The 18,347-nt window shown below is 38.8% G+C and overlaps 1 protein-coding gene across 3 annotated transcripts in view; it reads left to right on the top strand.

Moving 5' to 3' along the window:
- LOC125454750 (spermatogenesis-associated protein 7-like) overlaps nt 1-18,347 on the top strand; it is a 159,201-nt gene that overhangs the window by 23,413 nt on the left and 117,441 nt on the right. For 2 of the 3 annotated variants that reach the window (XM_048535902.2, XM_048535903.2), the window contains exons 3-4: nt 3,214-3,306; nt 5,451-5,498. The exons of the other annotated variant lie outside the window; for it this stretch is intronic. In XM_048535902.2, coding sequence (XP_048391859.1) covers nt 3,214-3,306; nt 5,451-5,498 — 141 coding nt within the window. The remainder of the gene's footprint in view (nt 1-3,213; nt 3,307-5,450; nt 5,499-18,347) is intronic. 3 annotated transcript variants of the gene reach the window in all.

The raw sequence follows: 18,347 nt of genomic DNA, 5'->3' as shown, positions 1-18,347 counted from the left end.
TCTGGGTTTCAGGGTAGGGTGGTTGGCGCATTATTTCCACCAGAAGTAATGCTCATTTTGATCTACTCACTTGCTTTCTGTTTGCATCGTACTAGTGAGCTGTTTTGAGTTTCTTTTCTTTTAAATTTTGCTCAATTTGCTTTTGTTTTTACCAAAAAGGAAACTGTTTAAATTTGTAACATTTGGCTTTTAGCTCCTTCAGATAAGTCTTCAAATGTATATAACGGTGAGTCATAGTTATTGTGTATGTATGGTTTGTTGAAATAACATTCTGACTGGAGTATTTCACATCTAGTGATTAACATTAGATTGCATAATGTTGAAAAATCCTTTCAGAAGAACAGACTGAAGATTTGTAAATGGTACATAATTCTTGTAAACAGTGAAAATAGTCAAGGAAATGCAGAGAGTTCATATTTTGTACGTGCTTTACTTCCAAAGTCCATAATTTTGGATGAAGTTAGTACATAACCCATGAAGGATGATGACAGCTTGTGAACTTGATTAATTTGACAGCCTTTTCAGAAGTCAAAAAAGTATGTAGGTAAAGGAAATATAGTGATTTTGCATACATTTTCAGAAGACGTTCAACGAGGTGTAATTTACAAATTTTTCAACAAGATATTATCTTGTCTTTTCAGTTAGCAGTGCTGTCTTAAGTGTATCTCATATTCTGTACAATATGACATTTCCCATTGTCCACTGTTTAGTTAAATGGCAGTGACCCATAGCCAGTAACACAGAATCCTTATTGCACATTTTGGCTATGTCACAGCTGCAACCATATATTGTCTCCTATCTTCAACAAAACCAGATTTAAAATTTCAAATAAGATAACCCATGATTGCAAACTAACAATCTGGCTTGTTTGCAGAAAATATTCAATGAAGAGTGTCAATTTTACTTACCATAAATTGAATATGCAAGTACTCCAATTGCCCCTCCATATAAAAACTCATTTTCTCGGAAGAGGGAATGATTCACTACGGCACTACAAGTTAAAATGAACAATTTCTTCACAAATTTGATGTCATCTTTTAGAGTCCCACTGAAATCAAACAATTTGAACTCATAGATTTAATTAATATGCATAATTTATAGAAGCATTCAGTGTATGTGAAATAAAAATTTGTTAGTTTCAATGGTGTCATACATTTGAAATATTAAATTGTACATCAGTGCACATGGCTAACTGTGATATGGAGTGAAATTTCTCCTGACTCAGAATGATAGTGAGAAATGTGAGAGAATCGCACAAGATATCAAGTGAGGCCTCTCTTGACATCAGGAGCAATAAGTTGCATTTTCGGACTAAGTTCCAGACATCAAGATGAGATTGTCATTACTAAGTGGCAAGAGGTCCATTAACTGGGATTATTGCTCATTATCAGCCTCAATTTTACCTAATCTCCACCTGCCAGATAGAAACTACTTGTCAAGAATTTCTGAAATGCAAGTCAGCGTGGATATCTGGTGACTCTAGCTCACTACTTGATCCTTCAGACCTCCATCTTTGACACTCAGCACCAACATTTCAGGATATGCTGCATGAACAGCAGCCACATGCACTGCACATCCACAGACACTACCATCAGCACATGCCAGCCTCTCTAAACCATCATGGCACATCTCCGGTTCATTTATATTCGCTTCTGCACTGCCACACTGCACTTTGGAGTGCACTGGCATCTATCATTGGAATACTGCTGCAAGGGTACTTTGCATGCAGGGTCCCAGTTCACTGATTGGACCAAGCTGAAATTCGGGATTAATTGCTTGCTTTTTTAGCACCCATTCACTTAACACTTGTCAGAATGCTCATTGAATCTCTGCTTGCTTTGCTTTCAGCACTTTGCCTCCTCAGACAGAGGCAACAGACTCACAATATTGACTTGCTTTTTAGGGCGGACACAATGCTAGGAAGCTTGTCATGATTTTCAGTGGTCACAAGCCAAGGGAATGGACATGTTGCAGTACAGCAACATGCCAGGTTAATCTCACATATGCAACATGTGCCAGCACTATATGTTACATGTGCTTCAAAAATCTAACAGGAGTAGTCCTCAGTCATGTCACAGGTATCACACTTTATTCAGGGGTTCTGGTACAATACGTTAAGGGCAGTCTCCGTTATCAGTCTAGAGGCTTGATCACAAACAGTTTGGCAAATCAGGGCAGTCAGCATTAAGCTTCTCTCCTTGTAGGGGTGAGGACCTAGATACTAGGCATTCCACCACATATCTAGGCCCTTTTTCTTCTGTTGTGATCCAGATTCTCCTGGAATGAGAGAAAGGAAGGGATTGAGTAAGATAAAAGTGGGTGGCTGTCAGTACTGCCGTAGATGGAGCATGGGGGTTGAGATGTCCCAAATAAGTGAGCTGGCAGCACAGAGAGTTAATATTATGGGACAGTTAGGTGGGGAAGAGCAAGTGAGGGAAAATGTTACATGCAATAGTGAGAGTTGCACAGTATGAATCTTGGTGGGAAGTGGATGCTGTAGCAAAAGTAGAGTGGGTCTGAGGGAGCCGAGACAATGGTGGCACTTGCTTTGGCAGCACAGAAAAGGTCATTGACCTTCCTCTTTTGTTGCTGGATATTCCTCGAGACGGTTGAGACCACACTGACCCAGGTGACAACCTTGAAACAGGCAGGCAGGGTCTGGTGATGTGGACCCCTCTGCTGGTCCTGAGGGAAGAGAACAACCCTCTGATACACTACCCCATTGCCAAGACCTAGGTCCCTGTCTGCAAAGCCTAGTGTCAGTTTCCCCTGATCTACCTTGTCCAAGGCAAATGCTATGAACCCATGCAGGGCAGCTGGCCTGACAATGCTTGACTGAGTGTACATTTAAAGATGATGCCTGAACTAGGGATCCCATCAGTGATGAGTACTTCCAGCAACCATGAGTGGGCAAATCAGATTGTGGTGCCCTTTCAGATGTAAGGGCATCATAACAGTGTGATAGGAAGTTATAGTGGTGTAGGTAGAATCATAGCATGAGAAAACCCTTTAGCCCTCCAAGAAACTTGATAAAAATGACAGTTTACCATTATGTGGGAATGTTTAGCCCATAATTCTTTCTACACAGAAAATAATAAAAGGTAATTGGCTTCAAATTATATGAAATAGGCTTCAAAACAATCTCATTAGGCAACCTTTAATCAATAGATTGGTGAAGAACAATGATCAATGTGGATTGCTTTGTTTTTTCAGCATTTTGCTTGGGATCATCCTGCAAGCTATCCACACAGTTTATTATTCAAGATCACTTGGCTATGCATTACAAGAGTCTACAATCAGCCAAAGGTATCATAGTTAAAATATAGATGCCTATGCTTAATTGTCATTTGTGGCTATGTATTAAGCAAACAACAGACATTATGAAGAATTTTTTTAATTTTGCTAATGTGACACAAATATTCATACCTAATGCTACAAGGATAAAGTATTTGCTAGAGCGATGCAAAAATATCTTCAATTTTTTGTACCAACTTTTTCCATATCAGAAAGGAGTAGTGTAACTCAATGTGCAAAATTTAAACATCTGTAAGTGAATATTTGAGAGTACTGAATTGATTTTAACATTGACTAATAGGTTGTAACAGGTAAACAGTTTATTTGCCAATTATATACCTTCCCCATTTTATACTCCATTGAAAGCACATTTAATAATCACCATTGAAATTTAAAATCCGCCACAAATATTTGTTCTACAGTGGCCTTCAACCATAACATTAAATCAGGCAAAAGGGTTATATTAGAAAATAAGACTGAGACCATGAAGGATTTTCTGTTTGATATTATTTTGAAGCCTTTATTAACTGATCCATTTTAAATTAATTAATGCCAACATTAGAATAACAGACTCTGCTCAGGGCCTTGTGGCATGGTGATATCCCTACATCTAGCTTCAAGTTCCACTGTAGGATGTGATGGCGACAGAGGTTTAACAGACAAAACATAACAAATAAGTTGATTTTTTAAAAAATTCTATCAGAGGCTAAAATCTCTATTTTGAAAATGAGATTACCAGCTATTTAGTTTAGAATATAGAATATTGCAATAGAAACCTTTCAGCCCACATCCCATTCCTCTAAAAGAGCTTCTTGTTTAATTCTATTCCCTCCACCCTTTTCCTAGACAGTTATCCTTTTCCCTTTGTATGTTTATCCAAAATTTTCAATAGGCTAATGTGGATTTCTCTATAATCATTATGTCCAGTCCTACTATTCCACTGTTCTTACAACTTACTGCATTAAAAAAATTCTTGTAACCTCTAGCTTCATTCTTCTGAAATTTATGTTCTCTAGTTGATAACTTTTAGACCAATAAATGTATTTTTACATTTATTTTATCAAAACCCCCACAAATTTGAACATCTATTCTGAGCTTTCAGTAAAAGAAGACCCACATATAAAATCAGAAATTGCTGGAAAAAAAAGAACATGCCTGGCAGCACCTGTGGAGAGAATAACATTGCGGGTCCAGTAACCCTCTTCAGAACTCAAAGTTACCAGCATTAGACCAGTTACTCGATTTCTACTTATAAGTAAAACTTTTTCTCTTTGATGCCATCTCAAAGTATGGTAACCTATCCTGGAAATAGTAGACTCTTTGCATAGCTTGCCATAGTTGTCCACTATAATTACGACCAGAAGAACCATGGAAAATTTGGTAAGACTGTTTAGGGCATTTCTGTTGGATCTATTTAGATCTTCTTTCTGATTACATTGGTTAATCAGGAGAGATTCTGCGATAATGTTGTATATTTATTTAAATTTAACATCACCTTTTTTCCTTTATGCTGTCCTTTAGCATATCCAAAAGTATTATTAACTATATACTCCTAAATAATAAGATAGCAGCAGACAAATTGGATGTTTTTGTTTAAGAACTCAGCATTAGAACTTGTGTTGTTCAATATTGCATAGTGTCTTTTCTATGAACCTGCCAAAGGCCAAAATTGCTATAACCTCTCTGTGATATATCTAAATTCAACTGGTTAATAATTAAAGCATATTTCTGTGGTAGAGACATTTTAATATAAAAGTGTTGGATAGACTACAATTATTGAACAGATCTGACACATCACTTCTGCCATTAAAATCTACCTCTTCAGATAGGTGTCAGTGGAGTCAAAAAAACTGATTCACACTTGTACTGGACTATTCTAGCACATTTTTTAACATTAAGATTCAGAGTTGATGATAGCTATTGAATTATTAAGTCTGAAGTGTCTGTGTAGCTCTAGATAAATAAATTGAATACCTGAACATTTAAAATACATTCAGATTTCTTTCTAAAATGTGTGTGTGCATTTCTTTTTTTCATTTCATCAATTCATAGAACTGAATTATAACGAAAATGAATGTTTACTATCAAGGGTAAATACCACGCAATTAGATTAATTCATGTAATTTTCACTGTTTTCTTGTTTGTATATATTTCAGCCATTGTTGATTCATCTATGCCAAAAAGCATGTCTACCAGTATTAAATGTAAGTACTTAATTCATGAGCAATTACAAAATCAGTTGTAATATTTTATAGCAGGCAGAAGTTTCCTGCAGTCTTTAGAAATGAAAGATCATATAGATAGCCAAGTTGTACTCTTATCTTACATGACATAGAAATAAGTAGAATTTGCAGCACAGCAATAGGCCATTCAGCTTAACTTGCTCTTCTAGAGTTTATACTCCAGCTGAGCCTCCTCCTATCCCTGTTCATCTAGCTATCCTTATATTTTTCTATTGTCCTATCACATTTCTTCTAAGATCATACCTACAATCCCCTTTTTTCTTCATTTTGTTTCTCCCTTCTCCTCCTTAAATAAGTGGTATATGGGGAGGCCTCAATGAGTATGTGGAATGTACGTGATCTAGATTCTCAATGCCAACTGGTGTACTAGTTCTGGGATACAGAAGTTGGAAATGGTTACAATGGGGTGCTGTAGCTGAAATGATGAGAAGTTTAGTAAGTGCATGAGAAAGAGATAATGTGGAGCTAACTGAAAAACATCTTTGAAGGTTGAAATGACATAGATTCCAAGATTCTCAGAAACTACATTAGAATTGTTGATATTGATAGAGTTAAAAGAAAGAGGCAATAATGCTCATTTAAAAAGTATGTAGTTGGAGGTGCATTGTCACCATAATTTTCTTTGTCCTAAAATAACTTTAATATCCCGAGCAAGATGAATAAGATACAGAAACGATGAGGCAAACTTAACTCAGCCTTGCGCAATGACTACCAAATAATAGAAAAGAAGAAAGGAAACCCTTAGTGAACACAATATATTGTTATCCTTCAGTGATACACCTACTGTCTTACTGTTGTTGTGTCCCAAGCCACAGTTTCTTTAAGGTCTAAATGAGAAATGAAGACTGCAGCTAATTACGGGTTAATTGGAGAGTATTTGTTGGGACTTAAAGTAAAGCTACATTTGTGTAATATTCCTAGCGCTCAAAACATTGTGCATATTTCAATAGTGAAGCTTGAGAGCTAGGGGCAAAAGACTGCCACAAATAGAGGAACAGCTGGAATTGGCCCCATCCATTGGAATAAAGAAGAAGCTCTGTCATTACGGCTAAACAATGGTGTTTTAGGAAAATATAACTAGTGGAAGCCTTGAAAGTTGGAAACAAGAGAGAATCCTTTCAGAAATAAGCTTTGCTCTCTTTGGTCATTCTTGTTACTTGAGCAACTGGACATTGTTTAATCACATCTTTTGAATCTCTACAAGGTATACCCTTCTAAAATTACTGTCCTAAATGCTTCTCAAGTGCAAACTATTTACAGAATCACCTGACACTCCAGAACTCACAGGGAGTTATTTACTCAAGCGTGGATCTTCTAAATTATCCTTCCCATCTGCAATGCATTAACAGTCCTTCAGTCTTGGTCACCACTGTCACGTACTGTCTCCTTCTCATTGTTCCAATATGAATCTTGCTCTACCACTGCAAATAAAACATCAAAACCAAATACGTAGTAGAAATCATTTCATCCAACAGTTCTATTTAATCTGCATCAACAAAAAATTGGAATCAACTTTTCAAAACTATTTTTGTGTGTTCGTTTCTGAGTTGTATGCACAGTGACTGTAGCTGGGAGGTGGAAGGCTTTTGAATGGTCAATGAAAATTCCTGCCTTATCCCCATGACACTAGATTCTCCTACTGATTAAAAGATGTCTATCTCAACCCCAAAAGTATTTAATGATCCAGCTATGACAACATGCTGCAGTAAAGAACTCTACAGATTGGTTCAGAGAAAATAATCTTCTTCACCTTTGTCTTAAGTGGGTAACCCCTTATTCTGAGTTAATACCACCTGGTCCTAGACTGCCTCACAAGAAAAAACAACATCTTTCTAGCTAGCCTTTCAAGTTCACTAAAATTCTTAAATGTTTCCAAAAGTGCCTTATATTTTTCTAAACTCCAATGAGTACAAGTCCGCATTCTTAAAAAAAATCCCTCCATGCCCAGGGTCAATAGTGAACCTATCTGAACAGCCTCCCAAGCCATTGCATCTTTCCTTAAATAAGGGAACCAAAACTGCCCGCAGTATTCTAGCTGTGGTCTGACCTGTGTCTTATACAGTTTTAGTAAGACCATCCTATTTTTATTGGTCATTTCCTTTGAAATAAAGGGCAATATTCCATTTGTTTTCCATATTACTTGCTGAAGTTCGATACTAGCATTTTGTGATATAAGCATGAGGACACCCAAATCCCTCTGTGATAAAGTTCTCTGTAGTCTTTCCTTGTTTATATGAAATAATCATTTATCTTCTGTCCTTCTTGCTAAAGTGCCTAACTTCATATTTTCCCACATTGTATACCATCTGCCAAATCCTTACCAGTTCTCCATTTGTAGATTCTCTGTGCCATTCTCACTACCTGCCTCCCTGTTTATTTTTGTACCATCTGCAATATAGAATATTCACTTTTCCTCATCTAAGTCATTAATACCCATTGTAAATAATTGTGACCCCAACACTTCTTCACTAGTTACAGGTTGCCATTCTAATTCTGTTAGCTAGCTATTTCTCCATTTATGCTAATATATTACTGCCGACACTGTGGACTATTATTAAGGAGCCTTGTGTGTAGTACCTAATTGAATGCCTTTTGGAAATCCAAATATATCACATCTATTAGTTCTCCATTATCTATCCTGAATACTACCTCCTCAAAGAGCTGTAATAAACTTATCAGGTATGATATTTTCCTTCATAACGTCATGATGACTCTATTTGGTTATATTATATATTTCTAAATGCTCTGCCATTGTATCTTTTATAACAAGTTCTAACACTTTGCCAATGACAGATGTTAAGCCTACTGGCCTATAGTTATCTATTTCTGATTCCCTTTTGAATAAAAGTGTTACCTTTGCAGTTTTTCAATCCTCTAGGATTTTTACTGAGTCTAAGGATTGGAGTCATCGAGTTGTACAGCATGGAAACTGAACCTTTCGTCCAAATCATCCATGGTGACCAGATATCCTAAATTAATCTAGTCTCTTATGCCAGAATTTGGCCCATATCCCTCCAAAGCCTTCCTACTCATGTCCCCATCCAGATGCCTTTTAAATGTTGCAATTGTACCAGTCTCCACCATTTCCTCTGACAATTCATTCCATAACGCACCACCATCCGCGTGAAAAGGTTGCCCCTTAGGTCACTTTTATATTTTTTTCCTGTCAATTTAAACCTAAGCCCTCTGGTTTTGGACTCCGCTACCCTGGAAAAAAAAATCCTTGGCTATTCACCCTATCTAGGCTCCTCATGATTTTACAAATCTCTACAAGGTCACCCCTTCGGCCTTTGACACTCCAGGGAAAGTAGCCCCAGCCCAATCAGCCTTTCGCTATAGCTCAAACCCTCCATACCAGGTTTGTAAAACTTTTCTACACCTTTTCAACTTTAACAACATCTTTCCTGTAGCAGGGAGACCAGAATTGAGCAGTAGTCTAAAAGTGGCCTCACCAATGCCCTGTACAACCACAGCTTGTAAGTCCATTTCCTATACTCAATGCACTGACTAATAAAGGCAAGTGTATCATATATCTTGATGAGTGATAATGGGAACTGCAGATGCTGGAGAATCCAAGATAACAAAGTGAGAAGCTGGATGAACACAGCAGGCCAAGCAGCATCTCAGGAGCACAAAAGCTGACGTTTTGGGCCTAGACCCTGGCCTGCTGTGTTCATCCAGCTTCACACTTTGTTATCTTGTATCATATATCTTCTTCACTAACCTGTCTACCCATGACACCATCTTCAAGAAACAGTGAATCGAAGTTCCCTTTGTTCAGCAACACTTCCTTGGACCCTACAGTGTGTATAAGTCCTGCCCTGATTTGTCTTACCAAAGCGCAACACACACATTTATCTAAATTAAACTCCATCTGCCACTCCTCAGTCCATCTGATTAAGGCCCTGTTGTACTATGAAATAACCTTCTTCACTGTCAACCACACCACCAATTCTGGTGGCATCGGCGAACTTACTTACCATTCTACATATATTTACATCCAAATCATTTATATAAATGGCAAAAAGCAATGAACCCAGCACTTATCCCCGTGGCACACTGCTGGTCATAGCACTTCAGTCTGAAAAACAACCCTCCACCACCACCCTCCGTTTCCTACCTTCAAGCCAATTTTGTATTCAAATGGCTTGCTCTACCTGGATCCCACCTGATCTAGCATTGCTAATGAGTCTACCATGCAGAACCTGTTTGAATGCTTCATTGAAGTCCAAATAGACAATGCCCATTGCTCAGTCTTCATGCATCTTCTTTGTCACTTCTTCAAAAAGCTCAATCAAGTTAGTGAGACACTATTTCCCATGCACAAAGCCATGTTGACTATCCCTCATCAGTCCTTGCCTTTCCAAGTACATGTATATCCTGTTCCTCAGTATCCCCTCCAACAACTTGCCCACCACTGTAGATACCAGTCTACAGTTCCCTGGCTTTCCCTTGCTACCACTCTTAAACAGTGGCACGACATTAGCCACCTTTCACTCTTCTGGCACCTCACCTGTGGCTATCGATAAAACAAATATCTGAGCAAGGGGCTGAACAATCACTTCCCTAGCTTCCCACAAGGATCTGGGGTACACCTGATCAGGTCCCAGAGATTTATCCACTTTTATGGGTTTTAAGATGCCCAGTGCTTCCTCCTCTGTAATAAGGGTAATTTTCAAGACATCAACTGTTTACTTCTCCGAGTTCTTCCATATCCTTTCTAAAATAAATATTGATGCAAAATATTCTTTTCATACTTTACCCATATCCTGCCTTGTTGATCTTAAGGGGTTCTAAGGGGCCAAAACATTTTCATTTCTCCTTTTTCTCTCCTGATTTCCCTCTTGAGTATTCTCCTACTTCTCTTATACCCCTTGAGGCATTAACTTGATCTCGCCCATCTAAACCTGCCATACACCTGTTCTTTTTCTTGGTCACACAATTTATCTAGTCATCTGGCATTCCGTACATCTACCAGCCTTGCCCTTCACACTGACATGAAGATAATGCCTCTGGACTCTCATTATCTCAGTTTTGAAGGCCTCCCACTTTCCAACTACCCTTTTATCTTTGAATCACCTCTCCCAATCAACCATTGAAAGTTCTTGCCTAATACTGACAAAATTGGCCTTACTCCAATTTAGTGCTTTAACTTTTAGATCAGGTCTATCCTTTTCCATAATTATTTTAAAACTGAAAGTGTTATGATCATTGGCCCCAAGATGCTCCCGCACTGACACCTCAGTCACTTTCCCTGCCTTGTTTCCAAAGAGAAGGTCAAGTTTTGCTTCTTCTCTAGTAGGTTTATCCATATACTGAATAAGAAAATGTTCTTGTACTCATTTAACAAATGCCTTTCCATCCAAGCCCTTAACACTATGGCAATCCCAGTCTATGTTTGGAAAGTTAAAATCCCATACCATTACAACTCTATAATTGTAACAGATATCTGAAATCTCCTAACAAATTTGCTTCTCAATTTCCCTCTGACTGTTATGGTGAGCCTACAGTACAATCCCATTAATGTGAGATCATCCCTTTCTTATTCCTCTGTTCCACCCAAATAACTTCACTGGATGTACTCCCAGGAATATCCTCCCTAAGTATGGCCGTAATGTTATCCCTAACCAAAAGTACCACTTGCTCTTCTCTCTTGCCTCCCTCTCTATCCTTCCTAAAGCATCTAAAGCCCAGAACATTAAGCTGCCAGTCCTGCTCTTCCCCTGAGATACATCTTTGTAATAGCTTTGACATCCCAGCCTCATGTTCCCAACGATGCCCTGAGTTCATCTGCCTAATCTGTCAGACCTCTTGCATTGAAGTAAATGCAATTTAATTTATCAGTCTTGCCTCATTTTCTGCCTTGCCATTGTCTGCCTTGACTATTTGATTTGCTTCCTTTCTCAACCATGTCAGCCTCAGACTTGCCTCTTTTCTCACAATCTCTTTGGGTGACCCCCACCTTACTAGTTTAAAGCCTCCCAAGTAACAGTAGTTAATCTCCCATCAGGATATTGGCCCTTTTGCAGTTTAGGTCTACACCATCCTTCTTGTATAGGTCACTTCTACCCCAATAGAGATTCCAGTGATCCAAAAATGGAAATCCTGCACCATTCTTCAGCCATGCATTCATCTGCACTATCCTCCTATTCCAACTCTCACTAGCACGCGGCACCAAGAGTAATCCAGATATTACTATCTTGAGGACCCACATTTTATTCTTGCCTAATTTTCTATATTCTGTCTTCAGAACTTCATCCCTTTCTCTTCCTATGTCATTGTACCAACATGTATAGTGATCTGCTGAGCCTCTCCAAGCCATCCTTGACCCTGGCACTAGGGATGCAACATACCATTTTGATGTCTCATTGTCAGCTGCAGAAATATCTGTCTAGCCCCTGACTGTAGGGTTCCATATCACAATCAATTCCATGGAACCTGACATATTCCTGATTACAGTGGAGCCAGTCTCAGAGAAACCTGGCTGCCAGTGCTACATTCCCTTCAGAGTCCATCAGCCCAAAACATTTTCCAAAACAGCATACTTGTTTAAGATGGGGATAGCCACAGAAGATTCTGTACTACCTGTCTACTGGTCCTACCTTTCCCAGAGGTGTACCTGACTCTATCTGCAGTTTTTGTACCTTTCTGAAGCTGCCATCCATCACACCCTCCGGTTCTTGTAAATTCCTCATTGCCTGTATCAGCAACTCCAACCAATTCATGCCATCCAATAGGATTTGTAACCAAACACACTTCCTGCAGACATAGCCACCAGGAACCTTGAAATTTTCCCCAACCTCCCACATTCGACAAGAAGAGTGCATTGCTCTGCTAAACGCCATTTCTGCACCTTAATCTACATACACAGAAAATAGCAGTCTTATTACTCTAAAGACATTGCTTTAGGATAACTTAATACCTATGTTTTGTATTTTTAAAAAATTTACCGAGAGAGATCTCACTAAAACATAAAATAATGCCCTGACCCTTTTCATTATTGTATGTTTACAAATAAAAATCAAGATTTATAACAGTATAAGTCTTAAAAACAAATACTTAACTGATCAATGAAATCCTGACACTCCCAGCCGTGAGTAGTTCTAATAATGAGGTCTGCCCAAGGTCAGCTGTCAAATTTCACTGTTGTTTTTTCTTGCACCGAACTCCACTTTCCAGAGATTCTTGTACTTTCACAGTTGGAAGATTACATCCACTATCTCTATCGCTACTTCCTTTGAAATCCTCGATTGTAACCATCGCATCCAGGAGACTTATTGGCCTCTTGCTCCATTTGTTTCTGCTGTACTTTTCTGTAGCATTATTTATTGTGTTTATTTTCTTCCTCACCCCCATACTCCTGAGCCCATTAATTATTTAAGTATTTTTGGAATGTAGTTAATGATATTTACCTTGGAGACTGATGTAAAGTATTAATTCAACTCTTCTGCTATTTTCTGGTTCGCTTATCATTTTCCTAGTCTCTTTCTCTGAGGCCTCTGTAGTGATTGTAACAAGGTCAGCCAGGTGAACCTTACAGAAAATGAGTTCCCTGATTGGAGCTGTTAATCTGATCCGATCACTGAGCCTTGGCTGACAAATACGAACAAGAGTGTCAGACATCCTGTTCACTCCTAGAGCGGACTGGATGAGTGTCAAGGACACTATGAATGAAGGGTGACTTGATGACAGTATACCAGCGCCTGTGGAGCTATGTAGGGTCTATGTTCAGTTTGACCTCTTGGTTCAATTTTATATATTTAAAGAAGCTTTTGTGTTTTATTTTGATATTACTTGCTCATTTTCTCACTCGATTAATTTTTGTTCTTTTTGTTGGCTTTTAAAACTTTCCCAATATTCTGGTTTGCCGCTAATCTTTGCTGTATTATTTCTTTTTTGTTCATTTTGATATCATCTTTAAAGTCCATGGGTAACCGTAGCTGGTTTGTCCCCTTCCTGGATTCCTTCTTTCTCACTGGTATATAGCCTTTAGCTATTTCTTCCTCTCAACACAAATAAGCACCAGTATTCTTAGGATGGAAGGCTTCTCTGTCTACCAACAAAACACATGGCCATGAATATAAAATTCAGTCTGAGATGTAAGGAAAAACAAAAGACAGAAGGAGACAATAACAGCAAAGTCCATTTACCACAGCCTGGTCCTTCATTTCAATGTCAAAACCACATGGGTTGCTGCCTTAATTATGGTCATGAATCTTCCAAGTCTCAAAAAGGAATCTTTAGATTTCATCTGCCATAGGCATCTCTCCTACTTTATATTTCTCCTTCTCTCTGTAGGAATTTTTTCTAAATCCCCACTCTTAAACTAAATAGTTGAGCATTCTTCTTCACCTCTCACTTTGGCATGGGTTTCATTTCTCTTATTCTTGGAAGCCTTCTGTTGTTTATTTGCATTAAATGTGCATTTGATAGTTAGCTGTTATATTACTGTCAGATTATTCAACTGACATTTTCATGTGTGTTGTATTATATCACAGTTAATAGGGAATGCAGTGACTGCAGCCAATGACTTTCTGCTGTATGGGTGTGGCCTTCTTCCTACCTTCGGCACTTTCTCACACTTACCGTTACGTAAAATGATAATTGGTGCATTTGCCGTGTGGCGTCCCTGTTGCAATAGGTGGCATGCTTTTGGTTTCACACACTATATGGCATATTCCACCCTTATTCAGCCCAAGCCATTCTAACATCCAAAAAATTTGTAAGTGAGATGTGGCATTCATTGCTCACCTGAGCCATAGACAGTTTCCCATGGCACTTGTCTGCATTGATTGGCAAGTCATCCAATGATTGGATTTGTCTTAAGCCTTCAGCTACAGCATTATACTGTCAGAGGGCTTCATTTCAGGTACTGACTGACGTTTGTCTCCTGTGGTCTGTCACATTGCCATCATGTATTTAGATGAGATCCACATTTGGAAGAATGAATGTTAGTAAGTTTTTTTAAAAAGATAGCCTATTTATGAAGCATGTAAAAGAGGAAATCTTCCTCAAATATTATGGACACAGCTCCAATGCCATGTGATCTGATATTGTGGCATAGCTGCTTCCACACATGCTCAGTACTGTACCAGTATACAAACATGCACACAAAAAAAGTGGGAGCAAAAGTAGACCTTTCAGGCCAGCCATCTCACTGAGTAGGATCATGGCAGATCTGTTTGTGTCTTGAATTCCAGATCCCTGTTTGCCTGTAATAATCCTCGATTCCCTTGCCTAAAGAGAATCCACGTAGCTCTCCCTTAAATATGTCCAATTACCCCAACTCCGCGCCTTCTGAAGCAGAGAGCTACAAAGCCACAGAACCTATAAAATCTTCATATCTCTGTCTTGAACAGTGCTGCCTAGTTCTGGACTGACCCGCAAAACAAAACAACTCTTCCAAGTCTAACTCGTCCTTCAGACCACAAGACGTGGGAGAAGAATTAAGCTATTCAGCCTATCAGGTTTGCGCTGCCATTCAGTCGTGGTTGATTGGTTTCTCAACCCCATTCTCCTGTCTTGTCCCAGTAACATTTGATCCTGTTACTAATCAAGAACCTGTCTATCCCCGTGTTAAATACACTCAGTAACTTGGCCCCCAATGGCAATGAGTTGCATAGATTCATTACTCTCTGACTGAAGAAATTTCCTCCTCATCCCAGTTCTAAAGGTTTAGTCTTTCACTTTGAGACTGTACTTTTGAGTCCGAGTCTCCTACTAGTGGAAACATCCTCTCCAGGTCCACTTTACCTTGGCCTGTCAGTATTCTGTAAGGTTGAAGACCATCTAGGACCTTATTCACTTCAATCAATCCCTCCTCAGTTTTCCGGTGAAACAAATCCCGTCTGTCCAACATATCGTCTTAAGATAAACTGCTCATTTCACAAATCAGTCCAGTAAACCTCCTCTAAACCACCTGCAATGCATTTGCATCCATCCTTAAATAGGGAGACCAAAACTGTATCCAATATCCAAGATTTGGTCCAATTAATTCCCACTATAACCAAAACATAACATTCTTACTTTTGTCTTCAATGTCCATGGCATCCCATTAGCCTTCTTGATTATGTGTTGAGACTGCCTACTAACTTTGTGATTCATGCACTAGGACACCTTGAACTGTCTGCACTTCGGATTTCTGTAGTGCACTCCTATTCTTAGAGTAAAGGGATGATTAATCCTTTATTCCATAACCAACACTTCCACGTCAAATCTGCCCTCCTTCATTGATCATCAGTGTTAGCTCAGTGACAATCAAGAATAAAAACCACCATGAAATAAACATAGTGAAATAAATGTGTTAGTCAAACAATTGTTTGGATATGAAAGTTATTCTTGTTTATTTCTTTCATCACCATCTTCTCCATGCTTTTGCCTGTCCTAGAGTTCCAATGCATTGCTATCCCAGTGGTCACAGCGTAGCTGGTAAAAAGCTGCTTGTTTTCAGATACTCTTAGAGGACGACGTCAAAACTCTCAACACAAAAGATTTGGTTTCAGATTACTGTCTTGATGTGGTCAGCAGCTTTCTAGGCCGGCTTAGAGTCAACATCAAGTTCACAACTCTATTTTTTGTGCAGATTTCTGACAGATGACAGAAAATTGTGATTCTTGGAATCATTGTCACTTCCCAGGGTAGTTCAGGTACAGTTCTAATACTGTGCTGGAGGCACAATAGGTGTACTGCTGTGAAATCCCGCAAGCCCTTTTGCAATACACAATGCCATGGTGGTAGCAATCTGAGTTTGATAAGAGTCATCAGATTACATGCCTTCAGTCTGAGCTTCAATTGCAGATTTAGATTTTTGATGGAAGCTGCTTGTGCTAAAATGAAGGCTAAGGCATTGACATCAGAAACTGTACCATGGTTGGGTCTTCAAATGTGCTGATGACATTGGCCAAACCTCTCTGTCAAAAAAGATGGTTCCACATCTGCTGTGCCAAGCTCATATTGGCCTCCTCCAAGCTCCTTGACTTAGTCCGCAAGTTTCCCAAAACATCAAGCATTTAATTGTGGTTATTCATCAGTGTTTTTCTGGTGCATTGGTTCATGAGTTCTCTGCAAAAAAAGTCATTTGGATCTTGACTACTGTCAAGCTGACATTTGCATTGCTCTTACTGCTTACCCTTGTCATGCCCAGAGATTCACCATTTGCAAATTTTGTTATTGTTGTGATATCCTCCAATTATCATGAAGTGGAAATATCAATGCTGACAACAGCAAGTGTGAATTCAAATATTGATACTTTGCCCTCATCATCACTGTCTTGTAGCTGTTCCTGCAATTTCTGGGTATCTGAAAGGGGAAAACAATCAGAGTGAAATTGTTGCGTGGAGGAAGTAAGAATTGTATGATCCATAAATATCTATAGCATATATATCAGAAGAGTGTAAGGGATATAGAAGAGGTGAGATACGGGAAAGAATATTTCGTATGAAGAAACTGTGATTCTCTGTTCCTGCGCTGGCTACAGACTTATTAATTACTTATCCCAATAATGGCCAGAACCATCTCTTCAAGAGGCTTCAGGTTAATGTCTACATCAGATTAATTTAGAATGGCATCATGGTCAGCACAGATACGGTGAGCGAAGGGCCTGTGCTACGTTCTATCCCCTGACTCTGGCGGAAATCCTCATTCATTCCTTTTTGCTTTGTTCTTACCTCTAAATCAATTTCTGGAAGACACATTTCTTAAATTTAAGATAATCCAAAATTCTGCTTAGCTCCTTACTCACACAAAGCCTCTAGCCCAGTATTTCTGTGCAAATTACTGTTGGCAGTTATGTAAAAATCATGGATTGTTACTCTAAGATTAACACAATGTAATGTAAGCACAACTTAAGAGTAATACAATAATGATCTCATTGGCTATTTTGGGCAGACAGACAGCTCTTGCTGCCTGTAGAGTGAACACCTCCATAATAAAGCTCCAACTATTTCATTCTTCAGCTTCCATGCCCTTCATGAAACTTAACACATGACAAAAACTGGTCAAAATGATAGCACAAAAGGCATTCCACACCCATTCCACTGTAAAGGAGCATTGTGAGTGATGCATATGCTACATGATGAGAAATGTCTTGAACTAGGGGTGTGTACTCAGAAAGATAGAGGAAGCCTCAGGAATACCCTGTTTTTAGCAAGAAGAAGTAGTACTAAAATTTTCATGTTACATCGTATGATGCAGGCCCCTCCCATTTCTAAACATAAGGCAGGAAATTTCAGAGAAAACCATTGAAAAGTTGGGGGAGATCTTTGTGAGGTTTGATTATCCAGAATAACTTGTTAGTGATAATGGTCCAGTTTATATCACAAGAATTTATGCACTATTTAAAGCAGAACTGATTTCAATATGTCTGATCAGCTCCTTACCACCCAGCCACAAATGATTTGGCAGAAAGGTGTGCTCAGACAATGAAATATTCCTTATGAATAACTTGTATATGAATATGACTTGTGAACAGGATTAGTATCTAAAAGGCTGAGCGAATTTTTTTTTTAACATACCAGAATACAATGCACTTGATGATTCAAAATTCTCCAGCATTGCTCATGGTAAAGAGTCAGTTCCACCGACATTTGATTTGCTGAAACCATCCAAGACAAAAGACATTGGTGACAGCAAACAACTGAATGAGGTTTTCTAACAAGTGAACAAGGCTAAATGTCACATTTTCCAAAAGGTCAAAAAGCGTTGGTGAGGAATTACAATACTGTCAAGAAGTGGGGAGTAGCCATCATTATAGCACATACTGGACCAGTTTCCTATCCCATACAGACAAGTGATGATATTGTATAGAGAAGA

Source organism: Stegostoma tigrinum, chromosome 9, assembly GCF_030684315.1.
Source record: "Stegostoma tigrinum isolate sSteTig4 chromosome 9, sSteTig4.hap1, whole genome shotgun sequence".
NCBI lineage: Eukaryota > Metazoa > Chordata > Chondrichthyes > Orectolobiformes > Stegostomatidae > Stegostoma > Stegostoma tigrinum.
Note: the sequence above shows the minus strand (reverse complement) of the source record. Positions and strands in the feature narration are given on the sequence as shown.